Consider the following 26,405-nt stretch of genomic DNA (forward strand, 5'->3'; position numbering starts at 1 on the left):
TAATTTCTGTAAAGCTGTGACCTGATCTTTTTTTCTTCTATTGGCACCGCATTTTTAAAAAACATCCCCAGTATTGTCACTCTAATCTGTACATCTAACTGTTGCTAATAGTCCATGCTCCCTGGCTAGTATATTGCAGCGATCCATCACTGGGAGAGTGAATCTCAGATTGCTTCCAACTTCCCTGTCACTACAAATGATACACTAGGATAATAAACATCCTGGCATGCGCACTCTTTGAGTCCTATGTGAAAGCTCCTTTGGGATATACAGCTGAGAGTAGACAGCTGCATCACCTGTGTGCATAGACTTCATTTATCTAAGAAGCATCCAAGTGTTCTGGGAAGAGAGGGGAATCCTGCATCCCTGAGACCCAGGAGTCAAAGGTTGACATATTCTCTCCACCTAGTTGCTCTAATTCTTGCTCTGTATTTCTGTTGCTGAATTGAAGAGGGTACTCTAGGAGTAGCAGACTTCAGGAAGGGGAGAGAAAGCAAGGAAGCTCACACATATTCCCTCCTAACCCAGAAGCAGTGTTCTCCAAATGCTCTCCTTTTAGGGGCTAACAGAGTATTGGCATTGACTCTCTAGCCCAAGTGCCATGAGTGTGGCTGTTGCCTGAGCTTTCACCTGCACCCTGGGCCCTTCTTCCCATGCCTTCCACAGAGGCTGTGTGCTCAGGCTAGCTCTGTGAATCAGCCAGTGTTAGCTCAGTACGGCAAGCATAAGGAAGGAAGGAGGGACCCAGGCCACAGCAAGGAGGGCCACTAGGCCATGTGACAGATGGTGGCCACATTTGGGGGAAGCTGAGTCTTAGAAATAAGGGGTCAGTAATGAGAGCAGAGCAGCTTCCAGTGGGATTCATGCCTTCAGCAAGAAAGGCCAGCTCAGGCTGTTTCAGGTATAGCATGCTGCTCCGACCATAGCCAGAGTCGTCTTGTACGCCAGGCTGGCCTACAATTCCCATCCTCCCGCCTCAGCCTCCTGTATGTGCACCAGCACACCCCGCAAAGCCAGGTTTGTGCCAACTTTTAAGACAGAAAACAGCCCTTTGGGAAGCAGAAAAACTTGAGACATTCTGGTGCTTCCCAGTCTTGGTGACCTGAGCCTGTAATTTTACCTGCTTCGAGACAAGGTGGAGAACGGGGAATTGAGGTTAAAGGCCAACCTGAACAACAACAAAAAAAAGATGTTCATGCGGGATGTGGGATAGCTCACACCTGTAATCCTGGCTACTTAGGAGCCTGAAATATGAGGGTCACCGTTCAAAGCCATCCTGGGCAACAAAGTCTGTGAGACTCTTATCTCAAATTAACCACCAAAAAACTTGAAGTCCTGCTGTGGCTCAAAGTGGCAGAACACTAGCTGTGAGCGGAAAAAGCTGAGGGAAAGCACCCAGGCCCTGAGTTCAAGCCCCACAAGTGACCAAAAACAAACAAACATACAACAACAACAAAAAAGACATTCATGTGACTCCATCTCAACCATAGTGGGGTGCAGTGACATGCACCTGTCATCCCCAGTGACAGGAAACACAAGGAGGAGGATTCTGGACATAAAATGAGACTTTTTCTTGAAAATAGCAAATGCAAAAAGGGACTTAAATGGTAGAAACCTTGCCTAGCAAGTTTGGTCCCTAGTACCAACACAAGGGAAAAGTCCAGATGACACATAGGAATTAGCACAAAGAGGCTCTCTCAGATCCCTGGCAAGGCCAAGGGTGGGAGATGACAATGTGGAGGAAGGAGGAAGCCCACATCCTCGCCCCCTCATCCCAGTTTTGGTTGGTACTAGACTGACGTGGGCATGGGCGTCTGGTTTGGGATGGTGGCAGTGTGGTGGTGGGTAGAACCGAGGGCCTAACACTCCGTCATTTAACCTAAACCCTCAACTTAAAAAAAAAAAAAAAGATTTAGATTACTTTGATCAGGCTGGCCTTGAACTGCAAGTCTCCTATATACCTCCAAGGAGCTGGGATTACAGGTGTGAGCTACCTCCATCCAGCATGCTGGCCCTTCCTATCTGTAGTAATGATCATAGCTACTGTTCACAGATCAGCTGCTGTATGTCAGCCACTGTGTGGGCACTTTTTGCAGTGATATTACCTGCATTTAATTGTGCTCTAATTTTCACATAAAGTATCTAGTACGGCACCAGGCACGTTAGACATGTTCCAGAAATATAACTTCCCTTCCTTCCCACTTCTCCTTGCCCTGAAGAGAAGCAGAGCCTCATATGGGATGAGGGCAAGTCTGGGTCAGAGAGAAGATCAGCGTTATTGCTGGGGGCCTGGAGGAGGCTTTCAGCTTCATGGGGGATATGAACACAGGTGGGACCAGCCCACCTCCCTCCTCCAAGGGTTTCCCTTCATCTTTCACTTCCTTCCTAGAATTGATGCCCGGATGTCCACAAATGCTACCTACCATCTTGCTCCCAAGCAGGGAGAGAGCAGGACAGGGTGAGGGCAGTTGCTGTTTATTTCAGGCATGTCCTATAGTGCTGTACCAGCTCCAAGGCCTATACACCCCCGCCCCCACTACCACTCCCTGCTTCCTTTCCCCATTTCCACCTGTGCTTCCTGGGCCTCACCAGATTCAAGAAGAGCCTTTGGCCTGGAAGATTTGAGGGGTGGGGAAAGGGAGTTCTTCCACATCTCCAAAGATGCCCTTCTGTGTAATCTCCACGGGGAGTTACCCTTTTCTCTTCTCCAGCACTCCGGGAAGACTTCCAAGAGAAAGGGATTCCCTGGACAGAATTGGAGGAAATTAGTGTCTGGCTGCTGTTGGCAGTTGGGTGGCTTTAGGGCATGAGGGCTTTGTCACTGGAAGCTCCTTATTTTGGGGACTTGCTAATGAGCCTTGCTCCCGATTGGCTTAGCAGGAAGCATAGGGACCTGTGCTTTTCAGCAGTGCGGAGGACTAGTTTACTGTGTTACCTGGGATGTCATTAACTCTGAAATGTAAAAGAGAAAGGGGGAGACATCCCCGATTGGAAGCATGTATTTTTGTACCCTGGAAAGGCCTCTTTTAAGGGATCTCATAAGCTGGGTGTGGTGGTGGGTGAATGCTTGCAGTCCCAGCGACTTAGAAGGCTGACACAGGTGAATCGCTTGAGCCTAGGAATTCAAGGTCACCCCTCTACCAAAGGACAAAAGCAAGGAGCTTCTCAGATGTTTCTCAGAAAAGGAGGAAGTAAAGTGTGACACAAGGAGGGCACTGGTGGCTCACGCCTATAACCTTAGCTATTCAGGAGGCTGAGATCCGAGGATCCCCGTTCAAAGTCAGTCCTGGAGCCTGAACTCTGGGCCTAGGCACTGTCTCTCAGCTCTTCAGCTCAAGGCTAGCATTCTTACCACTTGAGCCACAGTGCCACTTCAGCTTTTTCTGTTTATGTGGTGCTTAGGAATTGAACCCAGGACCTCATGAATGCAAAGCAAGCACTCTACCACTGAGCCACCTTCCCAGCCCAGGGAGATTCTTATTGCTAATTAACCAGAAAAAAGCCAGAAGAGAGAGAAAGGTCTTGAATTCAAGCCTTAGTAGTAGCACAAAAAGAAAGGAGGGAGGGAGGAAAAGAAGGGAGGAAGGAAGGAAGGAAGGAAGGAAGGAAGGGAGGGAGGGAGGGAGGGAGGGAGGAAGGAAGGAAGGGAGGGGAGAGACAGAGGAATGAGAAGAAGAAAAAGAAAGATCACCAGGCAGTCAAGGCCTTGACTTGCCAAAGACCCATCACTTTTTCTCTCTTGGGCCTCCCTGTATTGGGGGTCAGAGGTCAGCAGTCAGCGGTCAGCAGGGTCCTGTCAAGAATGCCTATTTTACGTGTTATCTACAAATTATAGAACATGTTACAGGACTTTAAGAGGAAAATAATTAAAAGGATACAATGATCACATAATTTTTTTGCCCCAGGAGGAGGGATGGGAGAGTTCACCCCTGTATCCTCTCAACCCCTAGGCTGGCAAAAAGCCAGACACAGGAGTGAGAACATACCTTACCCAGCATACCTTTCACCGAATGATTAACTGACCTGACAGAGGTAGTGCGCCTCCCTGCCTGGCTGAAAGGCTGTGGGCAGATTGTGCCTCGGCAGTTGCCTAATAAGGTTAGGGGCCAGGCAAGCTCAGCAGTTGCAAAGAGCTCATATTTCAGAGGGATTGGAAAGAAGTCTGGACACCATGATAAACCTCCTTACTTCAACAGATCTGTGGAGAGTCCACCTTAACCACTCGCTGCCCAGTTGACCCCACAGCCACCACACCTCAGCCATTTCCACATTCAGGCTTCAGACCCATGGCTTTTCTTCTCATGCGCCCTTTCCAGTCTGTTCCCTATGTGAGAGGAAGACTCTCTCTCTCCTTTGGTACCTATGGCAAGGAATCTGGACTCAAACTATGCCTTCTTTTACTCTACAGTCCCTCGATTGTATCTGCCAGAGGCCATTGCTAATAGTTATAACCTAATCAATGGCTATTGTGAAGAAAACTGCCTTGGAATTTTCCATTCTTTGGAGGAGAGGTCTTCTCCTTAAAGGGAGAAGTCAAAAAGACTGGCTTCAGATCAAATGAAGCTTGCCCCCCACCCCTTACCTGAGTGGCATTAGACATCTTGCTAAGAATTTTTTAAATCTAAAATACCATTTTCACGTATTACTTTCTTCAGATAATGTGATTCGTTTCCCAGTTGCAAAGAGTTTGCGAGGAACTAGTCTGCAGAAGGTGAAGGGACTTGCCAACAGGTGACTGGCTAAGGAAAGGGCACACCTGATTCTGCATCTGAAGTGACCTAGAAAATGTCAACCGAGGGGCTGGGAAGGTGGCTCAATGGTAGAGTGCTTGCCTTGGATGCATGAGGCCCTGGGTTCGATTCCTCAGCACCACATAAGCAAAAAGAAAAAAGCTGGAAGTGGCCATGTGGCTCAAGTGGTAGAGTGCTAGCCTTGAGCTGAAGAGCTGAGAGACAGTGCCCAGGCCCAGAGTTCAGGCCCCACGACCCGACCCCCCAAAAAAAATAAAATTAAAAAAAAATGTCAACGGAGTGGCCACTGTGTGTTAAGTTTTTTTGTAGGCACTAGGGAGCAAGTAGGGAAAAATCACTATGTTCATCAAGCAGTGACACAAAACAAGTCACACCTTCCGAGTCTTAGTTTCCCAACATCTTCTTTGGCTTTTCTGCTCAAGGCTGGAGGGCTGCTACTTGAGTCATAACTTTACTTTCAGCATTTTGCTGGTTCATCAGAGATAATCTCTCAGATTTCTTTGCCTGGGCTGGCTTTGAACTGTGATCCTCAGATCTCAGCCTCCTGAGTAGCCAGGATTACAGATGTGAGCCACTAGTTTCTGGCCTAGCATCTTTTTTGAAAGGTTGAGTTCTAATTAAGGATCAAGATTTGCTTCTCGCTGGTATGGTCCCCCTCCCCCTCCTTTCAGGCTTGGAGAAGAAGCTAAAGTGAGAGAAAGTCTTGGGTACAGTCCTCCTTCCTGATCCACTGGATTGTGTTCCACGATAACTCAGTGGATGTTTGAACCTATTGATAATATGAGCCTATACATACCATATTTTTCCTAAGCATAACATATCTAGGATTAAGTTTAATTTATAAATGAGGCATAATGAAAGATCACAATAACTAATAAAATTGAACATGGAACTGGAGCTGTGAACCTGAGAGAGTAAGAGGTTTCAAACTTTAATACCGGACAGACAGACAGATAGATAAAATGGAATAAAATTATGTGAATATGATCTCTCTGTCTCTGTCTTTCTCTCTCTGTCTCTCTCTTTCTCTCTCTGTCTCTCTCTCTCATCCTCATCCGCTTTCTACGGGCAGTGAATAAAAACAGATTACCCTCCTGCCTGTTTCAATAGCAGGCTAAATGAAGAGACGCTGAACCATGGCTCAGGTTCTTCTCTGATTTTGTTCCCTAGGATTCCCTGATGGCATCTAAAATATATTTAAAACAGACAAAACCCTGCCTGCTTAAATCTTTGTATATGGAACAGTAGGCAAGGTGGTGGAGGCATGTTGAAAGAGAGAGGGGTGTAACAATCTATGTTCCAGAGGAACCTACTGGAAACCAGACTCTGGCCATTATGATTTGGGGGGAAATTAACTGATAAAAAAATGTTGTGTTTATTAGATAAGCCAACCAGGGGATCCTTGCCTCCCCCTCATAACCGAACAGCTTGACCTGCTGTGTCTGTTTCTGGATCAGCCTATAGCAGACAATCAGGACTTTGTATCCAGGGTCTCAGGAAGAGCCCCTTATACTGAATGGCGGGTGTGTGACAGTGCCTCTGAGGTGACACACTGCCAGCACCTCTCTGAAGCTGAGAACAGAGCTCAGCTCTGTCTTCTGCCCGCCTCACCCGTAGCTCCATCCCCATGCCTTAGTTATGTAAAATGCCACTTGTCTTGCTCAGGAGAGATGCCTGCCCCTGTCTGATGTATATACGTGCATCATGATGTGACCCCCCCCCCCAGCGTCCCTTACGTGCAGGCCAGCTTCTCTCTCCTGATGACCTTGCAGGGGCCCTGTGCTCTAGCTGAGCCGATAGCTCCCTTATCCTTCACACACTGTAGAAACTTTAACTCTCATAAGCTGCATAACCACTATCTTCACTCCTCAGAACTATATCTATCTCCTTTAGAAAGGGAAAAAAAAAAGATTCCACCTTGTATCATAAACTGCCAGAGCATTTCATTTTTTCCCCCTCCACCCCACCCCAGAAGCCTCTGGAAAGGGAGGAGGGTAGGCTTAGCCCCCAAGCCCCAACATCATTGGCTGATAACTGTCTCAGACAGCAAGTTTCCATACAGCGAGGACAGGCTGTTCTAAGGGACCTTGGTGGATTGAGGGATCTTCTATTGGGACACTTTACTGGTTTGTAAATGTCTGTGTTTGGGGTGGGGAAGAATGTGGAGCAGGGGAGAGGGTGGCACACCGGCAGGCCACCTTCTAGATCACTTGGGTCTGGACTGCCTTCCTAATCTCTTCTCACCTCTTACAGGTAAGGCCAGATCCCTCAGACAGAGAACATTAGAAATGGAAACATTGAAATTGAGGGATTTATGTGGTTGGGATGAGAGAGGTAAGGCCTGAAGACAGATTATCTAAAATAACCTCTCTCTGTTTCAGTTATTTCATCATTGGGGCCTCTTGTGGTCAGGTCACTTGGCATAGGCTTCAACCCTTGTGCTACAATGACTGACTGACTACCTTTTGCCCTGGCAGACCCTAGATCCTCATGGCTGTTCTAATCATTTCTTTTTGTCTGTCTTTGAATTTTTATTCCAGAAATCCAGTTGCCATCTGTATCCAGGGAGCCCTCCTCTTCCTCCTCCTGCTGACGCTCTACCACCACCGTTGCTGATTGTTGCTAAGGTTGCCTCCATGGTAACATGCTCATCCTGTTTACACCTCTATCTGGCCACATCAGTCTAAGCTAGGAACCTACCTGCCCTGGACAGCTACTTCCATCACCACCCCCTTCCAGGGGGGGACACCAATCATCGTGACACAAAGTCCATCTTCTACTCAGTTCCCCCATCCTCTTCCTCCCCCCTCCCCTGTCAGGCTTCAGAAGAAAGGATCTAGATTTGGGGTTTCTATTCTGAAGCTTCCTGAACAAGATATAGTCCGTCTGTTTTGTAACTGGGCCCCCAGAAAAAAGGAAGAAACAGAAAGAAGTGGGGACAAGAACACAGGTGACACTGGCCAGTTGAAAAGAAAACCTCACATCTTCTGTGGTTGAGGGACTAGTAACTGCAGGCAAAATGACGAGCTCCTCGGGACAGAGTGTGCCGGCGAACTCAGTAACTGAGAGCCGTGATGGGGAATTTGGTTGTACGTTGATGGAACTAAGGAAGCTCATGGAACTACGTTCAGCGGATGCTCTGAACCATATCAATGTCCGCTACGGAAATGTCGCCAATCTCTGCGCTAAACTGAAAACCTCTCCTGTGGAAGGTAAAGGCCGTTTTAGGGGTGGGCAGTTGGGAAAAGAAGGCTAGTGTTTCAAAATAGAAATTTCCAGCTTCTAGAGAAGGTACGTTTCTGGTGAGCTAACTAATATGTTTTTGCCTGGTGGAAAAGTATGAAGTCTAAAGCCTGGAGAGGAGGCTTGGCCCCACATTGCTGATGTTTAGGGACTGTGGTATCCTCTAAAACCATATTTTTTGGTCAGTCACAGGGCTTGAACTCAGGCCTAGACACGGTCCCTGAGCTTTTTGCTCAAGGCTAGTGCTCTACCACTTGAGCCACAGCTCTACTTCCAGCCTTTCAGTGGTTAATCTGGGACTTTCCTTCTCTGGGCTGACCTCAAACCAGGATCCTCATATCTCAGCCTCCTGTATAGCTAGGATTACAGACATGAGCCACCAGTGCCCAGCTGAAGACCATTTTTTTCCCTTATTATTTTTTCTGTATCAGTATACAGAAAGGAGAATGTTTAATTTATAAATTATTTATGATACCAACTTTTTTTTGGGGGGGGTCCGGTCATGGGGCCTGAACTCTGGGTCTGGGCACTGTCCCTCAGCTCTTCAGCTCAAGGCTAGCGCTCTACCACTTGAGCCACAGCGCACTTCCGGCTTTTTTCTTTTTTGCTTATGTGGTGCTGAGGAATTGAGCCCAGGGCCTCAGGCATGCAAGGCAAGCGCTCTACCACTGAGCCACCTTCAAGTTCTTTATTCTATATCGGTCTTTGACTACAAAACAGTTTAAGACACAGTTCTTCCTCTAGTTCTCCATCTAGCCATCTGAACACTTTATTGGACTGTACACAGATGTAGGATGGTAAATCTTAAGGTATATATAGTTGTGTCCACCATATCTGTTTTCTGTCATGGATTATCAATGAAATTTTTTGAACCTGCCTGATACACCTTTTTTGTATGTTTGTACTGGGCTTTTGAACCCAAGGCCTTGTACTTCCTAGGAAGGTGATCTACTACTTAAGCCATGCCCTTAGGTTATTTTTCCATTTCCTCCCCCCCCCAGTCTTAACAGTTTTGCCTAGGGCCAGCCTCAGACCATAATCCTACTGAATAGGTGCATCTATAGATGTGTACCCCCTCCCAGATTGTTTGTTGAGGTGAGGGTCTCAGTAGCCTTTTGTCTGGTCTCTAATTCTCGTCCTCCGGAGCTGCAGAGTATAGTCATAAGCCACTTCACTTAGTCTAATAACTTTCTTTTCTTTTCTTTTTGGCCAGTACCACAGTTTGAACTCAGGGCCTCTTACTTTCACTCTAAGTTGTTTGCTCAGCTGGTACTCTACCACTTGGGCCACGCCTCCAGTCTGGCTTTTTGCTGGTTGTTTTGGAGATGGAGCCTTTTGACTTTTCTACCCTTGCTAGCTTTGAAGTTCCATCCTCTAGGTCTCAGCCTTCTTACTAGCAAGCTAATATAGTTCTTCTTAATCTATTTTTAAAGGGGAATCTAAAGAATCCAGCTTCATATATTCCTGCCTCAGTCATTTACTAGCAGAATAATACTGAAGAGTTCACTCAGCCTTCCTGAATCTATTTCTTCTTTAAAAAATAATAATAGTGATATCTAGCTCCTAGAGATATTGGAATTAAAGAATATAATGTTTATACAAGTCCAAATTTATAGTAGGGATTCAATAAATGAGTTGTCCCAGATTAAAACAGAACCAGTGTGTCTGGGGACGTGTCCCAGCACATAAGTCAGAGCGTGTGGAGAGCAGTGTTTATCTCCATCTGGTGCAGTTACTGCATGTGCAACTGAGGCTGCCATCTTCCCTGCTCATGGTGCGATCTCAAAAAGAGATCTGAGCAGGTGTGGGTAGCTCATGCCTGTAATCCTAGTGACTCAAGAGGCTGAGATCTGAGGGTCACCTTTTGAAGTCATCCTGCACAGAAAAGTCCATGAGACTCTTATTTTCAACTAACCACCAAAAAATGCAGAAGTGGAGCTGTTGCTCAAATGGTAGAGCATCAACCTTCAACAAAAAAGCAACATAAGCCCTAGTACTGGCACATGTACACACCAAAAAAAGAAAGAAAGAAAGAAAGAGAGAAAGAAAGAAAGAAAAGAAAGAAGGAAAAGAAAGAAAGATAAGAAAAGAAAGAAATGTAGCTAAGATGGCAATCTTGGCCTTACTGGTACCTAGGCTTTTGGACATTGCCCACTTCTTGCCTGCTACATTTCAAATTATTCACCAATTTTTGAAGCAGTATTGACCTTAAGGTGAGTTTCAACCTCCTCCTCTTTTCACTGCGATTATACAAGGCTTTACAAACACCCATCAGGACTGAAGCAGCGCCAGGCACTAGTGGCTCACGCCTGTAATCCTAGCTACTCAGGAGGCTGAGATCTGAGGATCACGGTCCAAAGCTGGCCCTGGCAAGAAAGTCCATGAGACTTTTTTTTTTTTTTTTTGTCATAGGGTTTGAACTCTGCCTGGATGCTGTCCCTGAGCTCTTCAGCTCAAGGAGAGAGCTCTACCACTTGAGCCACAGCACCACTTCTGGTTTTCTGGTGGTTTATTGGAAATAAGAGTCTCATGGACTTACCTGCCCAGGCTGGCTTTGAACCGTGATCCTCAGATCTCAGCCTCCTGAGTAGCTAGTATTATAGGTGTGAGCCACCAGCACCCAGCGTGTATGTTCTTTTTTTTTTTTTTGGAGGTCATGGGGCTTGAACTCTGGGCCTGGGTGCTGACCCTTAGCTCTTCAGCTCAAGGCTAGCGCTCTACCTTGAGCCACAGCGTCACTCTATGAGACTCTTTTCTTCAACACACCACCAAAAAAGCCAGAAGTAGAGCTATGGCTCAAAGTGGTAGAGCACTAGCCTCAAGCAAAAAGAGCTCAGGGACAGTGCCCAGGCCCCAAGTTGAAGCCCCACAAACTGACCAAAAAAAAAAAAAAATTGAAGCAGGGTCTTTCTTTTTCTCATTTCATGCTGTTTTGGTCAGATGTTTCTCCCCTAAAGTGGACCTCAGAGGCTCGGATAGGCTGGACCCTGGGGAGGTCCCGAATAGCAGGATGCATGCAGGCTTTCCAACTTTCAATCCCTTTATGCAGCCATGACAGTTCACTTTCTGACTCCCCAGGAGCTCCTATCCCCAAAGCAAGCACGTTTTTCTACTTTTCTCTGCAGCATTGGAAATCAACTGTCATAGACACAGTAAATGATGCTAGATTCTTTTCTACTCCTGGTTTCAGCCCTGTGTTAAAAAGCCACCACTTCTGACAGCAGGAACTACTCTGGCTACAGACTCTGTCCATGTTTGCATCCCCGTACTCCAAAGTGGCACAGCTGCCCCCTGCCATTCAGCTTCCTTAGATCACAAATATGTGTCCTAATTTTGGTTGTTACTGGTTGGTTTTGTCTTTTTGTTGTTGTTTTTTGGCTTGGCTTGGTTTGGTTTGAGTGATAGTCCCAGGGTTTGAACTTGGAGCCTTACATTTGCTGGGCAAGCAAGCTCCCACTTGAGCCATACTTCATCCTCTTTAAGACAAGGTCTCAGTATGGCCTGGGACTCACTGTGTAGCTCAGGCTAGCCTCTGATTCTTGATATTCTGTTTTATCCTGAGTTCTGGGATTACTGGTATTTGCTACTATACCTAGTTTCTGACTCGTCTTCATATGAGATTTACCATACTGCACGTCCCAGAACTGGAGAATCCATCTGCTCAGGAAGCAACCTTTCATTGCTAAGTTTTAGCCCCTCATTCCAACAGTGACCTCTTTGTTTGTGAGAGAAATAGAGTGGTAGCAAAGGGGACACCGAACAGCTAAGATATAGGAGTCTCTACCCACAACAAGACTGATCCTGAGCTATTTAGTTGGGCCAGCAGGAAGAACAACAACATGAAATGCAGATGCCCCTTGAGCTGGTGCTATAAAAAGCTAGCCTGTTCACAGAAGACCACACTCAGGTGCCTGACAGCCTAGCATAATTTTGTCACCTGCAGGAGGCCCCTGCAGTCTAATAATAGGAATAAAGTTATTTACCCAGGGCTTGACTTCTTCTAGTTGGATGCCAAGATGAAATAGATTAAAGAGATTAGAGCTAGGAACGGTGTGGAATGCCTGTCAGCCCATCTACTCAGGGAGCCAAAGCTGAGAGATTCACCTGAGCCCAGGAGTTCAAGGACAGCCTGGGCAACATAGAAAAATTCAGAGATAGATAGATAGATAGATAGATAGATAGATAGATAGATAGATAGATAGATAGATAGATAGATAGATAGATAGAACGAACATAGCAAAATTCAGAAATAGAGAGACAGACAGACAGACAGATAGATAGACAGACAGAAAGATATTGAGGATAATGGTTCATAGAATATAGACCTTTTTCCTTGTACTTTCTGTAAATCAATAGTATATTATAGATTGACAGGAATTTTTTAAATTTTTTTAGACATAGCTACTAAAGGGCTCTGGAACTTGGGATTTATACCATTCCTGACACTAACATGGTTTTATTACCCTTATTTACACAATTCTAAATGGATGTAGACTTCATCTTTCTTTCTCTAGGCTAAAGAATTCCAGTGGCCTGCCTGAGGGATTAGTACCAGATAGAATGTGATAGAACGGTTCATGTTTTCTAGCTCTTAGCCTATTAATGCTGTGCCTCACAGTACAACAGAAACAGGGGAATCTTGAAATCTAGAAATATCCATCAAAAAGAGGGTTTTTAATACATAGTAAATCATCAATCATGGAACATCATTCAAAAGACTAAAGATAATTTCCCAATAGACATCGGTGGGATGCTCTACTTTGTGTTCCCATGTACCTGCCTGTATCTCATCTCCTCTGCAGAGTGGTGGTGTGGCACAAATCCTGTTCAGTCACACATAACTATGTAATACCCACATGGTGCCAGAGGCACAAGGTAGACTCTGCCCCTCCTTCTGGAGAGCTTCCAGGCTAAAAGAAGTTGCATGAAAATGGCAGCTGTTTCAGAAACCGTATCAGAATGCCACGTTGGAGAGCAGGGCATTGTGGGAGCACCCAGCTAGAGGGATTGCATGGAGAGGAAGGGGCATAGAGGTTGGAGATGGAACTCCTGTATCATCTAGGAATTACCCAGGGGAGCTCCAGCATGGCCACACTCTATGGTGATTGTACCATTTCCTGAATGCTCCTGGCTTACAGTTCAAGCATCTTTGCTTTCATAATTGTTAGTAGCGTCTGGGTACAGGAAGCTGAGATTCTCTGGGGATTTGATGGCAGAAGAGGAAAAGAATCTGTTTGAAGATAGCCTGAATTATGATTGTGGTTCATTAACTTCAGCACTAGATCAATGTCTCCCATTCCCTTAAGATTCCTGGGATTTTATGGTATTCTGTCACCATGCCTTTTCAGGACAATGGCATATTCTAAAAGAGTTGTCATGTAGCCACTAGCTGGGATATACTAGAACTGGGCTTTTCCTCAGAGCAAAATGCAGATCTCTCTCTCTCTCTCTCTCTCTGTTTCTCTCTCCCTCCCTTCTTCCCTCCCTCCCATCCCCCCTCTCTCTTTGCTAGTCCTGGGGCTTGAACTCAGAGTCTGGGCACTGTCCCTGAGCTTCTTTTGTTCAAGGCTAGCACTCTACCACTTGAGCCACAGACTACTTTGGGCTTTTTCTGTGTATGTGGTACTGAGGAATGGAACCCAGGGCTTCATGCATGCTAGGCAAGCACTCTACCACTAAGCCACATTCCCAGCCTCTTTCTCATTTTTTAAAATTTTGTGTACAGTACTTGGGATTAAACTCAGGACCGCAAACATGCTAGGCAAGTTATTTTTACCACTTTGCTATACTCCCCAGTGTTGAAATTTTTAGTATACTAAACTTGTTAACAACAATGCCTGTGGCTCATAGCTCCTCAAGAGGCTGAAATCTGAGGATCAAAGTTTGAAGCCAGCCCTGGTAGGAAAGTCTTTGAGATGTTTATCTTCAGTTCACGACCAGAAAGGCAGAAGTAGAGTTGTGGCTCAAGAGGTAGAATGCTAGCCTTGAGCAAAAAAGCTTAGAGATGGGAAGGGAAGAAAGGAGGAGGGAGGGAAAAGGGAAAGAAATTCTTAGTACTTGGTAGCAGGGATGGACTCATAAAACCTGGAAGAGGTGGTGGCAAATGGGAAAGACCAGGGAGAATGGAAGTCCCCTCCCTGTCCCTCCTCCCCAGAAGGGAACTTCCCTGTCTGCTTTAAGTTTCATGCCTAGGGCTGCCACAGTAGTCAGCCTTGTCTTCCCAGCCCAACTGCATGCTGCTCATTCTTCTTCGCAACCCAACCCCCTTGGCTGTAGCTAGCTTCTGGACTCACTGGCATGATACTGACAGGCAGGGATGAGAAAGATCTTGATGGGAAAATGTGGTGAAATCTCCCAAACCTAGGAGTCCTCACTCCACTCTTCCCTCCTCCTCCAGGCCTGGAACCCTCCACGTAGCTACCCACCTGTAGCTCAGCAACTTTTGTAACTTGCTTTGAGTTTGGTCTCCCCTTTACCTCCCTCCCACCCCCAGTGCCAAGAATGGAACCCAGAGCTTGTGTATGCTAGGCAGACACTTTACCACTGAGCTATACTCCCAGCCCCTGAATTTAGTTAGTTATTTAGTGCCACTACTAGGACTTGAACCCAGGGCCTGGACACTGTTCCTTAGCTTCTTTGCTCAGGGCTGGCTTTGTACCACTTGAGCCACAGCTCTACTATCTGGCTTTTTGCTAGTTACTTGCAGATCAGATTCTCACTGACTTTCCTACCTGCGCTGACTTTGAACTTCAATCCTCAAATCTCAGCCTTCTGAGGATGACAGATGTGAGCCACCTGTGCCTGGCTCCTGGCTTGATTTATTTTTTTTTTGTAAACTTCTTGTAGTGCCCTTGTGTTGAACCCTCACCCTCAGTCAGGGGCAGGAAAGAAGACGGCTCCCTCCTGGGTTGAGGCTGATACTGTGCCTACCCTCAGAAGTGGAGCTTTCCCTCTTTTTATTTAGCTCCAAGGTGTGAGCCCTGGGGATGTGCTACTGGTTGGAAGGAAGAACATGCATGCAGTCTAGAAGGTGATGGAGCACAGGGCTGAGGAGTGTTCCCCAAGGAGCTTTCTCTTCTCTGGAGCAGAGCTGAAGGTTTCCAAAGAAGGCAGAGAGTATTGGGGGAGGGGGCCCTAGAGAAAGGGAGGCATGCCCTGGGGAAACTGCCCACTGGGCAGGCTAGGCTTTGTGAAGCCAAAGAGGAAAGGAAGGAGCCTTGTCTAGTCCAGTATCTTCTTGCCTTGATCTTGGCTCAATTGCTTTATCTCAGTGGATTCTAGCAGATAGAGAGCAACCTGGAAATACAGAAACAGGGAAAATGTTCCACTCTCCTTGAAAGGGTGGCATTCATCAGGAGCTGGCTCCACCCCACAGGTCCTCTAACCTACTCCCTTCCCTTTGTACCTAGTTGAGGACCTTAAAGCAAGACTCAAAAGGCACTTTTTGTTATTTATATGTGTGTATGCACGTACATGTACACATGTGTTTATGATATATGCATGGATGTATGTATAGATGTGTGTGTTCATGTTTATAACATGCATTGTGTGTGTGTGTGTGTGTGTGTGTGTGTGTGTGTGTGGTGGGTGCTGAGAATGTAACCCCTTTGCATACTCGGCAGGCTCTCTACCCCTGAGCTGCACCCCCAGCTCTTCGAAAGTATTCTGATCCCTGTTCCTATGAACTGCCTGCCAGTCAACCTTGAGAAACTTCTGCCTTGTACTATCTGTGTGGGGGAGGCTTCTACTGCCTCTGTTGGCAAGGTATCAACAGACATCTGGGAAGTCCTTCCTGATGTCTGCCTGCCCCAGCAGCCCCACCCTTCCTGGGGCTGAATGGTTTCTGAAAAAGGGTGTCTCTGCCCACACTACCCTTGCTGCCTGAGGATATGGCCCAGACCCTTCCCTCCCGGAGGCCCCTGAGGGGGGGGCTGGGTGGGCTCCACTTCTCCCAGGCTCTGGGCCCTGCACAGGCTCACAGTAGACATGGATGTGCACTCTGACTGGGCTCCAGCCTCGGGTGGGGGCGATGACTTCATGGCTGAACCTTCTCCTTGCCTTTCCAGCTTATGGGTGCAGTCCGGTTCTCGGGGCCAATAGTGCTTGTGGTTTGGGTGGGACATTCTCTCCGCTGTTCTTAAGGACACATTTCCTCTCCTTTTCCCCATGAAGTTCTTGGGGAAACCCTTTTCCTGTGTTTGCAGCATCCTCTCCTGCCAACTTTTCCTTCTTCGCTCCAGGAAGCTGTGGAAGCATTTGAGAAACCCCTGCAGAGATCAGGGCCCCAAACAGTATTGGTGTGAAATTACAGCTGCCCAGATCAGGGTAGCAAATCCCCTCTGGAGCTAAAAGAATGGAATGGAAAGCCCCCAGAATTGGGGCTTGGCCGAGTTCCCAGCCCACATGTCTTTCCCTGTAGCTCTGTGTCAGAGAGGATTCCCAAGGCTACTCCAGCTCACTGCCCCACCCTGCCGCAAGGCTTGCTGGGAACTGGGTCAGCCGCTTGACTTCTTAAGGTAGCTATTATACCAGCTCAGGGTGACTTAAGGTAGATCAGATACTTGTGGAGAAAATGGCAAAAAGGAAGCAAACGTGTAACTGATGGCATGTCGCAAGAACAGGCCTAAGTTTTTTTTTGTTTTGTTTTGTTTTTGTCGGTCGTGGGGCTTGAACTCTGGGCCTGGGCGCTGTCCCTCAGCTCTTCAGCTCAAGGCGAGCACTCTACCACTTGAGCTACAGCGCCACTTCCGGTTTTCTGGTGGTTTATTGGAGATAGGAGTCTCACGGTCTTTCTTGCCCGGGCTGGCTTTGAACCTCGATCCTCAGATCTCAGCCTCCTGAGTAGCTAGGATTACAGGCGTGAGCCACCAGCGCCCGGCCAGGCCTGAGTTTTTATGTGGGCCATAATGTGTCATGCCTTGCTTGTTGGGGCCCCCAGAAGGCCTTAAGTATGAGATTCATGGGTTGGACTCTTAACAGACCTGATGTCACTATCCCTGAGGACAGGAAAAACACCAGGACTAATCACCCCAATTATAGACCACAGGAGCTGGGCTGACCGTTTCACAGCGAGGAGTACAGCTACACACACGTGGACCTACCTTGTGATGCAAGCAGTAGAGTGACCAAGCACCCTGTGGGCTGGCACTGAGGGCTGTTCTCAGGAGACAAGAACTCCATCAATACCTAGCAAGTCCCAGAAAACCAGAATGAAGCTTCAGCTGGGTATAGGTTGGCATCCAGTCACCTCCTGTGGGGGATATAGGCCCTGTCCTCTAGATCAGGGAGCCCCATCCCCTCCCCAGGCCTTAGTTTGTCTGTATGTTAAATGGGTTCGTAGTAGCACCTCCTGGGGCACACAGCAGTCACCCAGCTGTTCATACCCTAGTTTATTCTTCTTTCCATTTTCTCAGTAGATTTGTATGTGTTATGTGGTGCCAGGTACTGCTACAGGCCTGAGGGAAAAAGAAAAAAGAAAAACCCTGCCCTTGTAGAGGTGGGTAAGAGACAAAGAATAAATGAGTAAGTCCTTAGCACAGAGGGTGAGGAGACTTGTCTGGTAGGAAAACATCAAAGCCAGGGTGAGGAGGATTGAGAAGAGGACACTGGGGCTGGAGCCCAGGCCTGGAATGGAAGCATGTGCAGAGGGTGTTTTCTGAGTAGAAGGAGCAGAACTGGGCTAGTACTTGGTGACACAGCTTCTAGGGGTCCTGGAGCGTATGGTCAAGTCTCCATACCCAGTTTGACTCCAAGCAAAAGCCACGGGGAGTAGATGAGTGCTATGTGCTGATCCTTCCAGCTACTGTGTTGAAAATAGACAGAACCAGATAGCAAGAGTGGAAGAGACAAGAAGAGAAGAGAAGTTGCGAGATGGAGATGCTTAGAGGGTTTTCCTATGGAGCTGAAAAAAAGCTATACCCAGAGTGGATAGCTCCCAGATACCCAGCTATTGTGATGTCCCTTCAAATGATTTTAACATCATATGTCAAGATTTACCTACAGAATGGTCTCCTAACTCTGGGGTAGTTAATTGGAGATAAGAGTCTCAGCCTCCTCAGTAGCTGGGATTACAGACCTGCCCAGATATGCTATTAAAGAAGAGAAGGTCTTTTTCTCCCATTATGTGGTGAATCCTCCTGCTTCTTCAAAACAGCCATTCCAGTTGGATTGATGCGTTATCAGAACTCCTGTTTCCCTTGAGCAATCTCAACCCTCTCACATAGCAGTCACGGTTGGCACAGCCTTGCCATCTCTGGTCTCTGGGGAGAGAGAACCAGCAAGGACCTGCCCCCTGGCACCCTTCCTCTGCCTGCTTGGGGATCCAGATGCCCTGCCTGGACTCTCTTTTCCCAGGCCCTTGCTTTCCTTTCCTTTGGGAACCTGACTATTCAGGGCATTGGGGGAAGAAGCAGGGAACATCTGGAAGGCAGTTCAACTTGCTTCTAGGACTTTGTCCAAACTCTGCTCTCCTGCTGAGTTCAGCTGTGCCACTCAGCAGGGGACCAGGAGGGAGGCCTCACCCTGGGCTGCCAGGGGGCCTGTTTTACAGCCTCTGGCACCATCTCTCCACTGTCCCTCAACCCTCCCCACACAAAGTGGAGGCCCGATCATTCCCACCCCTGTACACCTCCAAGCAGCCTCCCCAGCCTCTCCCCCAGATCTATGAATATCTCCTACTGGCCTGGTGAGTGGGGAAGGGGGTTTCCATGAGAGCTTAGACTCAGATCTTAGGCTCTTGCTTGGCTGTTTCTACTAAAGGCTGGCTCTCTACCACTTTGTCCACAGCTCTGCTTCCAGCTTTTGGGTAGCTAGTTGGAGATGAGAGGCTCATGGTCTTCTCTGCCCTGATGCTTTGAGTCAGGATCCTCAGATCTCAGCCTCCTAAGTAACTAGGCTTACAGTCTTGAGCCACCGGGACCTGGCCAACGCTTCTGTTGTGGATAGGAAGTGGAAGCAGTCTCAGACCCTAATGACAATACTGCTTTCGTACCATTTCCTTGTCCTAATGTCTTCCTGAGGTCTAACTCAAATCTCTGCTCACGGCTGTTGAGGTCACGCTGTTGGGTGCTATTCAGTGCAGACCCCCCTCCCCCCACAGCTTCCACTCCACCTTCTCCTCTTGCTCTGGGTAAAGCTCAGTGGAAGTTCCCCTTCCCCAGTTCTTCACCTGCCCCCTGCCAACCTGTTTTTAAGAGCAAGGTTGCCCCACCCTGCCTGCAGGGAACTCATCAAACAGACAGCCAACTGCTTCCAGTGCCCAAGCCAGGACTAATTTGCTGCAGTATGTAAACAACCTGATGAGTGTCATCTGGCCCTAAGGGCTCTGGAGGAACCCCTACCCCTTCTAGGGTCCAGTTCCAAGTCCTTAAATCTTCAGGAGGGCAACTGAGAACAATTCTGCCTGTCTTGTCCTCCTGGGACTGTGCCTACAAGGGGAGCCAGGTGTGTGGTCACGGGTTGTGTGTGTTGCATGCAGGATACATAGTGCAGGTGATATGGGGTTGTGGATGTGACTGGTGTGTACAGCATGTGGTGGTGGGTGAGTGAGGGTGACGTGGGTTGCGGATGTGACTGGTGTGTGTGGTGCAAGTGTGCAGATATCCAAGTACACTTAGATGGAGGAAGCTGGTAATCAAGAACTGTGTAGAGCTGGGCCTGAGGGCTCACGCCTGTAACCCTAGCCATTCAAGAGGCTGAGATCTGAGAATCAGATCTGATTCTGAGCCACTCAAGCAAGAGAAAACCCCAAGGCTCTTATCTCCAATCAACTAGCAAAAAGCCAGAAATAGAGGTGTGGCTCAAATAAGGAAAGTACTATCCTTGAGTGAAAAAAAAAGCAAGGAAAACGTGAGTTTAAGTCCCAGTATTGGGGTATGGGCATGTGTGCGTGTGCATGTGCACACACATCACACCACATACACACAATCTTCATAGCCTTGCCTTTTCTCTGTTATTTATTTGTTTGTTTGTTTGTCTTTGCCAATCCTGGGGCTTTGCCAAACTCTGGGCCTGGGTTCTGTCCCTGAACTTCTTTTGCTCAAGGTTCTTCTCTACCAATTGAGCCACAGCACCATTCTGGCTTTTTCTGAGTAGATTATTAGAGATAAGAGTCTGATGGACTTTTCTGCCTGGGCTGGCTTTGAACTACAGTCCTCAGATCTCAACCTCCTGAGTATTTAGGATTACAGGATTTCAGCCTCCTTAGGATTACAGATATGAACTACCATTGCCCGGCCATTCTTTTTATTTAACCTGCATAGTAGTATGTCTCTTAGAACTAGTTAGTATTTAATACCTAGCAGGTGCACACTACTTAGTGTGTATGAGAGACAGAGGAAAGCCCCAGGATAGGGCTGCCTGCGGGGGGGCTGCCTGTCTACTGCAGTCTCCAAGCCTCTGCTCCCATGACCCCTTGCAGCTTCAGGCACTTGGCATCAGGACTTGTGGGCAGGCTCTGTTTCCACCTGGTATGGTCTGGAGCAGGTGGCCTGGTGTGTGTGTGTGTGTGTGTGTGTGTGTGTGTGTGTGTGTGTGTGTGTGTGCGTGTGTGTGTGTGTGGTGTGTGTGTGTGGAATATAATCAAAACTGTGTGTGTGTGTGTGTGTGTGGCCTGGTGTGTGTGTGTGGCCTGGTGTGTGTGTGTGGCCTGGTGTGTGTGTGTGGCCTGGTGTGTGTGTGGCCTGGTGTGTGTGTGTGTGGCCTGGTGTGTGTGTGTTTTCTGGCCTTCATTTGTACGCCTTGGTTGGGAGCTAGCTCAGCATTTACCAGCCTTTCCATGTTGATGGAAAGTTCTGTGTGCCTCCAAGGAACATTTTGGCATTAGTGTTCTTAACTAGAGCCTGGAGCATAATCCATGGGAACAGGTGAAAATTGGGTTCTGGGTTAGCTCATCCTAGTTACTAAATGAAACAAGAGACTCTTGTCTTAAGGCCAACTTGTTGAAGTTGGCCCATTTTTTTAAACTAAAAGTTCCTTACCCATGGAGTACTGAGCAAAGCAGGATGGTTAGCCACCCTCACTGGGTTGATCCCATAGCCAGATGAGAAAGCCAAGAGGTCTGTGTGTGTATGTGTGCACACCCATTGTAGGGCTTGAACTCAGGACCTGGGTATTGTCCCTACGCTTCTTTTGCTCAAGTCTAGCTCTACCACTTGAGCCACATAACTCCACTTCTGGCTTTTTTGGTAGTTTAATGGAGATGAGTCTCACAGACTTTCTGCCCAGGTGGGCTTTGAACCTCGATCCTCAGATCCCAGCCACCTGAGTATGAGTAGCTAGGATCACAGGTGTGAGCTACCAACACCCAGCACCAAGAACTCTTCTTTAAAGGGATCTTTTTAGAGGGTCTCTTTATACCCACATTCTTTTATCACTTCTCTTTCATCCATTTATTCATTTATCTGCTATCTCTTTTTCAGGTCTATCAGGGAACCCTGCAGACCTGGAGAAACGTAGACATGTGTTTGGAAAGAACTTAATCCCTCCAAAAAAGCCTAAGACCTTCTTAGAATTAGTGTGGGAAGCACTTCAAGATGTCACACTCATCATCCTGGAGATCGCAGCCATCATCTCGCTGGTCCTATCCTTCTATCGCCCCCCTGGTGGAGATAATGAAAGTGAGTATGTGAACAGCTCTGATCACCCCCCCTGCCCCCCAGCCCCCGCCTTTTCCCTCTGTTGGTAGTTTGCAGGTGAGAGAATAAAAGTTATGCCTAGACAGATGCCAGTGGCTCATGCCTGTAATCCTACTTACTTGACTCAGGAGGCTGAGAGCTGAGGATAGTAGTTTGAGGCCAGCCCAGGCCAGAAAGTCCATGAGACTCTTAATCACAGAAAAAGCCAGAAGTGGCACTGAGGCTCAAGTGGTAGAGTGCTAGCCTTGAGTACAAGGAGTCCAGGGACAGCACCCCCAGAATTCAAGCCCAAGGACCCATAAAAAAACAACACATGACTATCATTTGGCAGGGTCTTCAAAGAAAACCCAGTGACGTCATCCTTTTTTCCCCTCCTCCCATCAAATCCATCCTCTGCCCTTTTAGCTAAGTGTCAAGACCCTGCTTCTCCACTGTGGCATGGCACTCTGGGAAAAAGCAGAAAGGGCCCAACCACATTGGGAGTCCTAGGGTCCTTCCAGTCCTTCCGTGTGACCCGCATTGACAAAGGGTCTGCTTTTTAGTCATGTGCTTCCTTCCAAGTAGCGTAAACAGATCTAATGCTGGTGGTGAGACAGTGCTTCACCCTGCTGTCCTGATTTCCTTGGAGTTTTGTGCTTTGTTCCTCTGGCCTTCCACTTTACAATTCTTTATGTCAACAAAAGCCCCTCAGTGATTCCTTCTCTCCCTTCCCTGGATAGTCTGTGGTCAAACCGTAGCTAGCGCAGAAGATTCAGAGGAAGCAGAAACTGGCTGGATCGAGGGGGCGGCCATCCTGGCCTCGGTGATTATCGTGGTGTTAGTGACCGCCTTCAACGACTGGAGCAAAGAGAAGCAATTTCGGGGGCTGCAGAGCCGCATCGAACAGGAGCAAAAGTTCTCCATTATCCGGAATGGTCAGCTCATCCAGCTGCCTGTGGCTGAGATAGTGGTGGGAGATATCGCCCAGATCAAATACGGTGAGAGCGCCATGTGTCTTATATCAACTACACACACACGCACACACGCACGCACGCACACATGCACACACACACCCATTTGAGGAGTAGGACCATTGTGTGCTGGGCTTTGTGAAGACTCAAGAAGTTTAAAAATAAAAATGTCTGGCACATGAAGCTGTGTTGGATTCTAGGCTAGAGGTTAAGGAAGTAATAGAAGGAATTTCAAAGAAAGCAGTTGCTGAAACTCTCAAATTGGTCAGACTTGTGTACTCTGTGTTAGAGTTGAGGATATGTAATAGCCAGACCAGGGGGAGTATTTGTTTGTTTGTTTTGGAGGATCAGTAATCATTTGAGTTTAAAAAGAAATCTGTTCCCACCTGATGAACTTAGCTGTTTTTCTTCCTTCCTCCTTTCCGTCCTTTCTCCTTTCCCTTTCCCTCTTCCCTCTCTCTCTCTCTCCATTCCTTACTCCTTTATTTCTCTTTCTCTTTTTCTCATTTTCTTTCTTCCTTCCTTCTTTGGCCTTTCTCTTTCTCCCTCTCCTCTCTCTTTCTCCCTCTCTCCCTCTCTCCTTCCCCCTATCCCTGTCCCTCTCCCTTTCCCTCTCTCTCCCTCTCCTTCTCTCCCCCCCACTTTCTCTTGGGACCTATACACTGTAGGCAAGCACTCTGACAGTGTGCCACCTTCAAGCCTGGAGTTAGCTTTTAAAGTTTATGAGTTCTCGCTAGGCTAGGACTGTGGTGGGAGGGCCAGCGGGAGGAGGCCTGAGATGGAGTGCAGAAGCTGGAGGTCCCCACCTCTACCAGATTCCTACCTTCTCTCCCTCATGGTCTCCTTCCCCCTGTGCACCAGGTGACCTACTTCCGGCAGATGGGGTCCTGATCCAGGGGAATGATCTGAAGATTGATGAGAGCTCTCTGACAGGAGAATCAGACCATGTCAAGAAGACCCTGGAGAAAGACCCCATGTTGCTCTCAGGTATAGCCTCTTACTGCCTAACTTCCTCCCCTCACACTCTCTCTCCTAGCCCTGTCCTGTTTCTTCCTTTGGGACCAGCTCGGGCAGTAGTCTATTCGTGAGTTAAACACAAAGGTATTAGGGAACCTAAAAGAGGTTTCTATGAGACAGGCAGGCACTCTAGAAGCCTTAGAGGGACTCTGCTGCCTGAGAGATTGCTGCAAAGTTAAATACATTTCCTACTTTAACCTCAACTTGCTTGGGCTGTTTTAAATGGGCTCAGTTTGTGACCTTTTGTTTTTACGCTCTGCTAAGAAAGGTGGTGGTGATGGTGGAGGGGTGATGTTTTCTTTTAAATTTGTGCTTCATACAAAATCCTGTCCAGGGATAAATAACACCCCTTCTCATCTTTTCTCTTTCCTATTCTAGGGACCCATGTGATGGAAGGTTCTGGACGAATAGTAGTAACTGCTGTCGGGATCAACTCCCAGACAGGAATCATCTTCACCCTCTTAGGGGCCAGTGATGATGATAACCAGGAGGAGGAGAAGAAGAAGAAAGGTAAAGAACATGCAGAATGGGATTCTCTTTCTTCTCATCCCTGTGGATGAACTCAAAGCCAAAGAACAGATCCAGATGAAAATATCTACCAGAATGAAAAGGCAGAGCCCTAGACTCCTTGGGCTGAGATCCAGGTGTAGCCCTCAGCTCTTGGGAAAGCCCTGATAGAAGTCAGATGCTGACTCCAGGCTTCCAAGCCAGGTGTCATTTGAGCCTCAATCCCTGTGTCTTGGGTGGGGAGTGAAAGGTTGAGTCAGTCTGGCTCAAAGCAAGCTGCTAGGTGCTCTAACTCCAGGTCTCCTTTTCCCCAAAGATCAGGGAGTAAATGAAGCATCATAATTAAGGGGAAACTGACTCAAAGGATAAAATTGGTTCCTGCTGAAAGGATGGGCTCTCCAGGCAGAAAGACACAGCTAGAAGAGTGGGAACAGACAGTGTCATTCCCTTCTCCCTTAAACATTAGCCCAGTCTTTGCCCATCACTTTTTCCTGAAGTAGCAATCACTTTTTCCTGAAGTAGCAAAAAGAAAAAAAAAGATTCGAAAACCAAATCAATGCATTTTCCTGAGCCTTCCATCTTCCCCTCGGGAAGAGGAGGATTGCTGCTGCCACCCAGGGCCCGAGGACCATCTTGGGCCGTTCAGTGGGTGCCCACATTCTGAATCCCAGAAGCAGACTGTTGCCACCGCTGCCTGCAGGTGAATGAGGAGGCAGGTCGCGTAGTGATGTCGCACTGACATGGAGACACCTTTCAGGGCCTTTGCCACAGGGCAGAAGCAGTGCCCACCTCTCTCTCTCTCTTTGGCCTCCACTCCATTTTTCCAAGTGGCAGCCATGCTTCAAGAGAAAGCAGCTTGAACACCCACCTGATCTCTCTGCCTGTCATCCCAAAGATTCATTAGAACGTTTAGGAAGAATGAACGAGCCGAAATATGGGAGTCTTTTTATATTTATTTCCCTGTCCTACAATCTGTTCCTTCACTGTAGCCCTCTGGGCTGATGGCAGGACCAACAAATTGCATATCCCATCTCTTTGGGTCCCCACCCCACTTTTCTCTTTCTTGTTCAAACAGGTAAAAAACAAGGAATCTCTGAAAATCGCAACAAAGGTAACCTCTCCACCCACTCATTTATTACCGTTTCTATCTGCCCACGCTCAAACCAGTTTTTCCAGGCTATCATCTGCCTTCTCCCCTTCCCTCTCACTAATCTGTTACCTACTATCCCTGGTCCAGATGCTTTATTCTGAGGAAGGTGCAGAGATTTGGGGTGGGCTGAAGGTCCTAGGCTGGATCTAAGACAGGACAGCAGCACCCTCTGCTGTTGGCTTGCAGAAACTCACATTCCAGCTTCTCTTGGGTGTGCGAGGATGGATCTCCTCTTCCCAGGGTGCTCCCTGCCCACTGTCATTGGTTTCTGGGTTAGAAGTCTTGGCAGTCCTTAAAAGGGAGGGCAGAGGACCAAACAATCCTGCACCCTCCTCTTCCCAGCCGCCTCATCTGTGTCTTCTTGTCTGGATTCTGCACTAGTCTAACTCAAGGGTGCTTGGAGAGAGCCCTTCCTCTCATTCTCTCTCCCACTCTTTTCTTTCTTCCTGCCACAGTCTATCTTGTTCCTCCTGATCTGGTGTGTGTTTCTCTTTTTGGTGGCCATCTTTCCATCCTGTCTCTGTCTTGTTTGTGTGTGTGTGACACCACAGTCCGCCTCTCAGGAAGGGACCCCTCGGGCCTGGGCTATAATCAGGGGATGTAGCAGGAAGCACTCTCTTGAGCAGTGGTGAGAGACCCTTTTCCCTTTGTTAGCACATCACAGTTAATTCTTCACCTAGTCAGAGAACCAGGACTGAACGGAAACAGTGCTTTAATTTTAGATCTCTTTAATTCTTCTAAAAGCAAAAATTTCGGCTTTCTCTTACTCTGAGGATCCTTTTATGTCAGCATCTTTCCCCTCCCCTGAATACTTAATCTCAGATCCCATCTTGGACCCTCCCCTGCCACATCTGGGAGGGAAAAGGGGGGTTTCCTTCCCCATCCTTTAACTTACATAAAGAGGGACTGGAAGGTGTCTTGGGTCTGAGAGGCTGCAGAGGAAGAGAGGAGGGAAAAACATTTTTAACAAAGTAGGTTAAGACCTTCTAGAAGCCTCTCCCCTTTTAGTCCTTTTCTGCAGTAAACATTCACTATTTAAACACTGGATTCCAGGAAGGATGGCGTTGGTAATTACACTTAGTGGCAAGATAAGCCCCTTTGCTGGAATAAACCTAGCCTGGGGCTCTGAAGTGGTGCCAGGGAGCTGCCACTG

General features: G+C 47.6%; 1 protein-coding gene across 1 annotated transcript in view; it reads left to right on the forward strand.

Moving 5' to 3' along the window:
- The first annotated feature begins 7,311 nt into the window (after window positions 1–7,311).
- Window positions 7,312–26,405, forward strand: part of Atp2b4 (ATPase, Ca++ transporting, plasma membrane 4) — a 46,928-nt gene continuing 27,834 nt past the window's right edge. The window contains exons 1-6 of the mRNA XM_013017443.1: window positions 7,312–7,963; window positions 21,413–21,610; window positions 22,348–22,605; window positions 23,440–23,565; window positions 23,974–24,105; window positions 25,178–25,213. Coding sequence (XP_012872897.1) covers window positions 7,771–7,963; window positions 21,413–21,610; window positions 22,348–22,605; window positions 23,440–23,565; window positions 23,974–24,105; window positions 25,178–25,213 — 943 coding nt within the window. The 5' untranslated portion in view covers window positions 7,312–7,770. The remainder of the gene's footprint in view (window positions 7,964–21,412; window positions 21,611–22,347; window positions 22,606–23,439; window positions 23,566–23,973; window positions 24,106–25,177; window positions 25,214–26,405) is intronic.

This window comes from Dipodomys ordii, unplaced genomic scaffold, assembly GCF_000151885.1.
Source record: "Dipodomys ordii isolate 6190 unplaced genomic scaffold, Dord_2.0 Scaffold35, whole genome shotgun sequence".
Lineage (NCBI taxonomy): Eukaryota > Metazoa > Chordata > Mammalia > Rodentia > Heteromyidae > Dipodomys > Dipodomys ordii.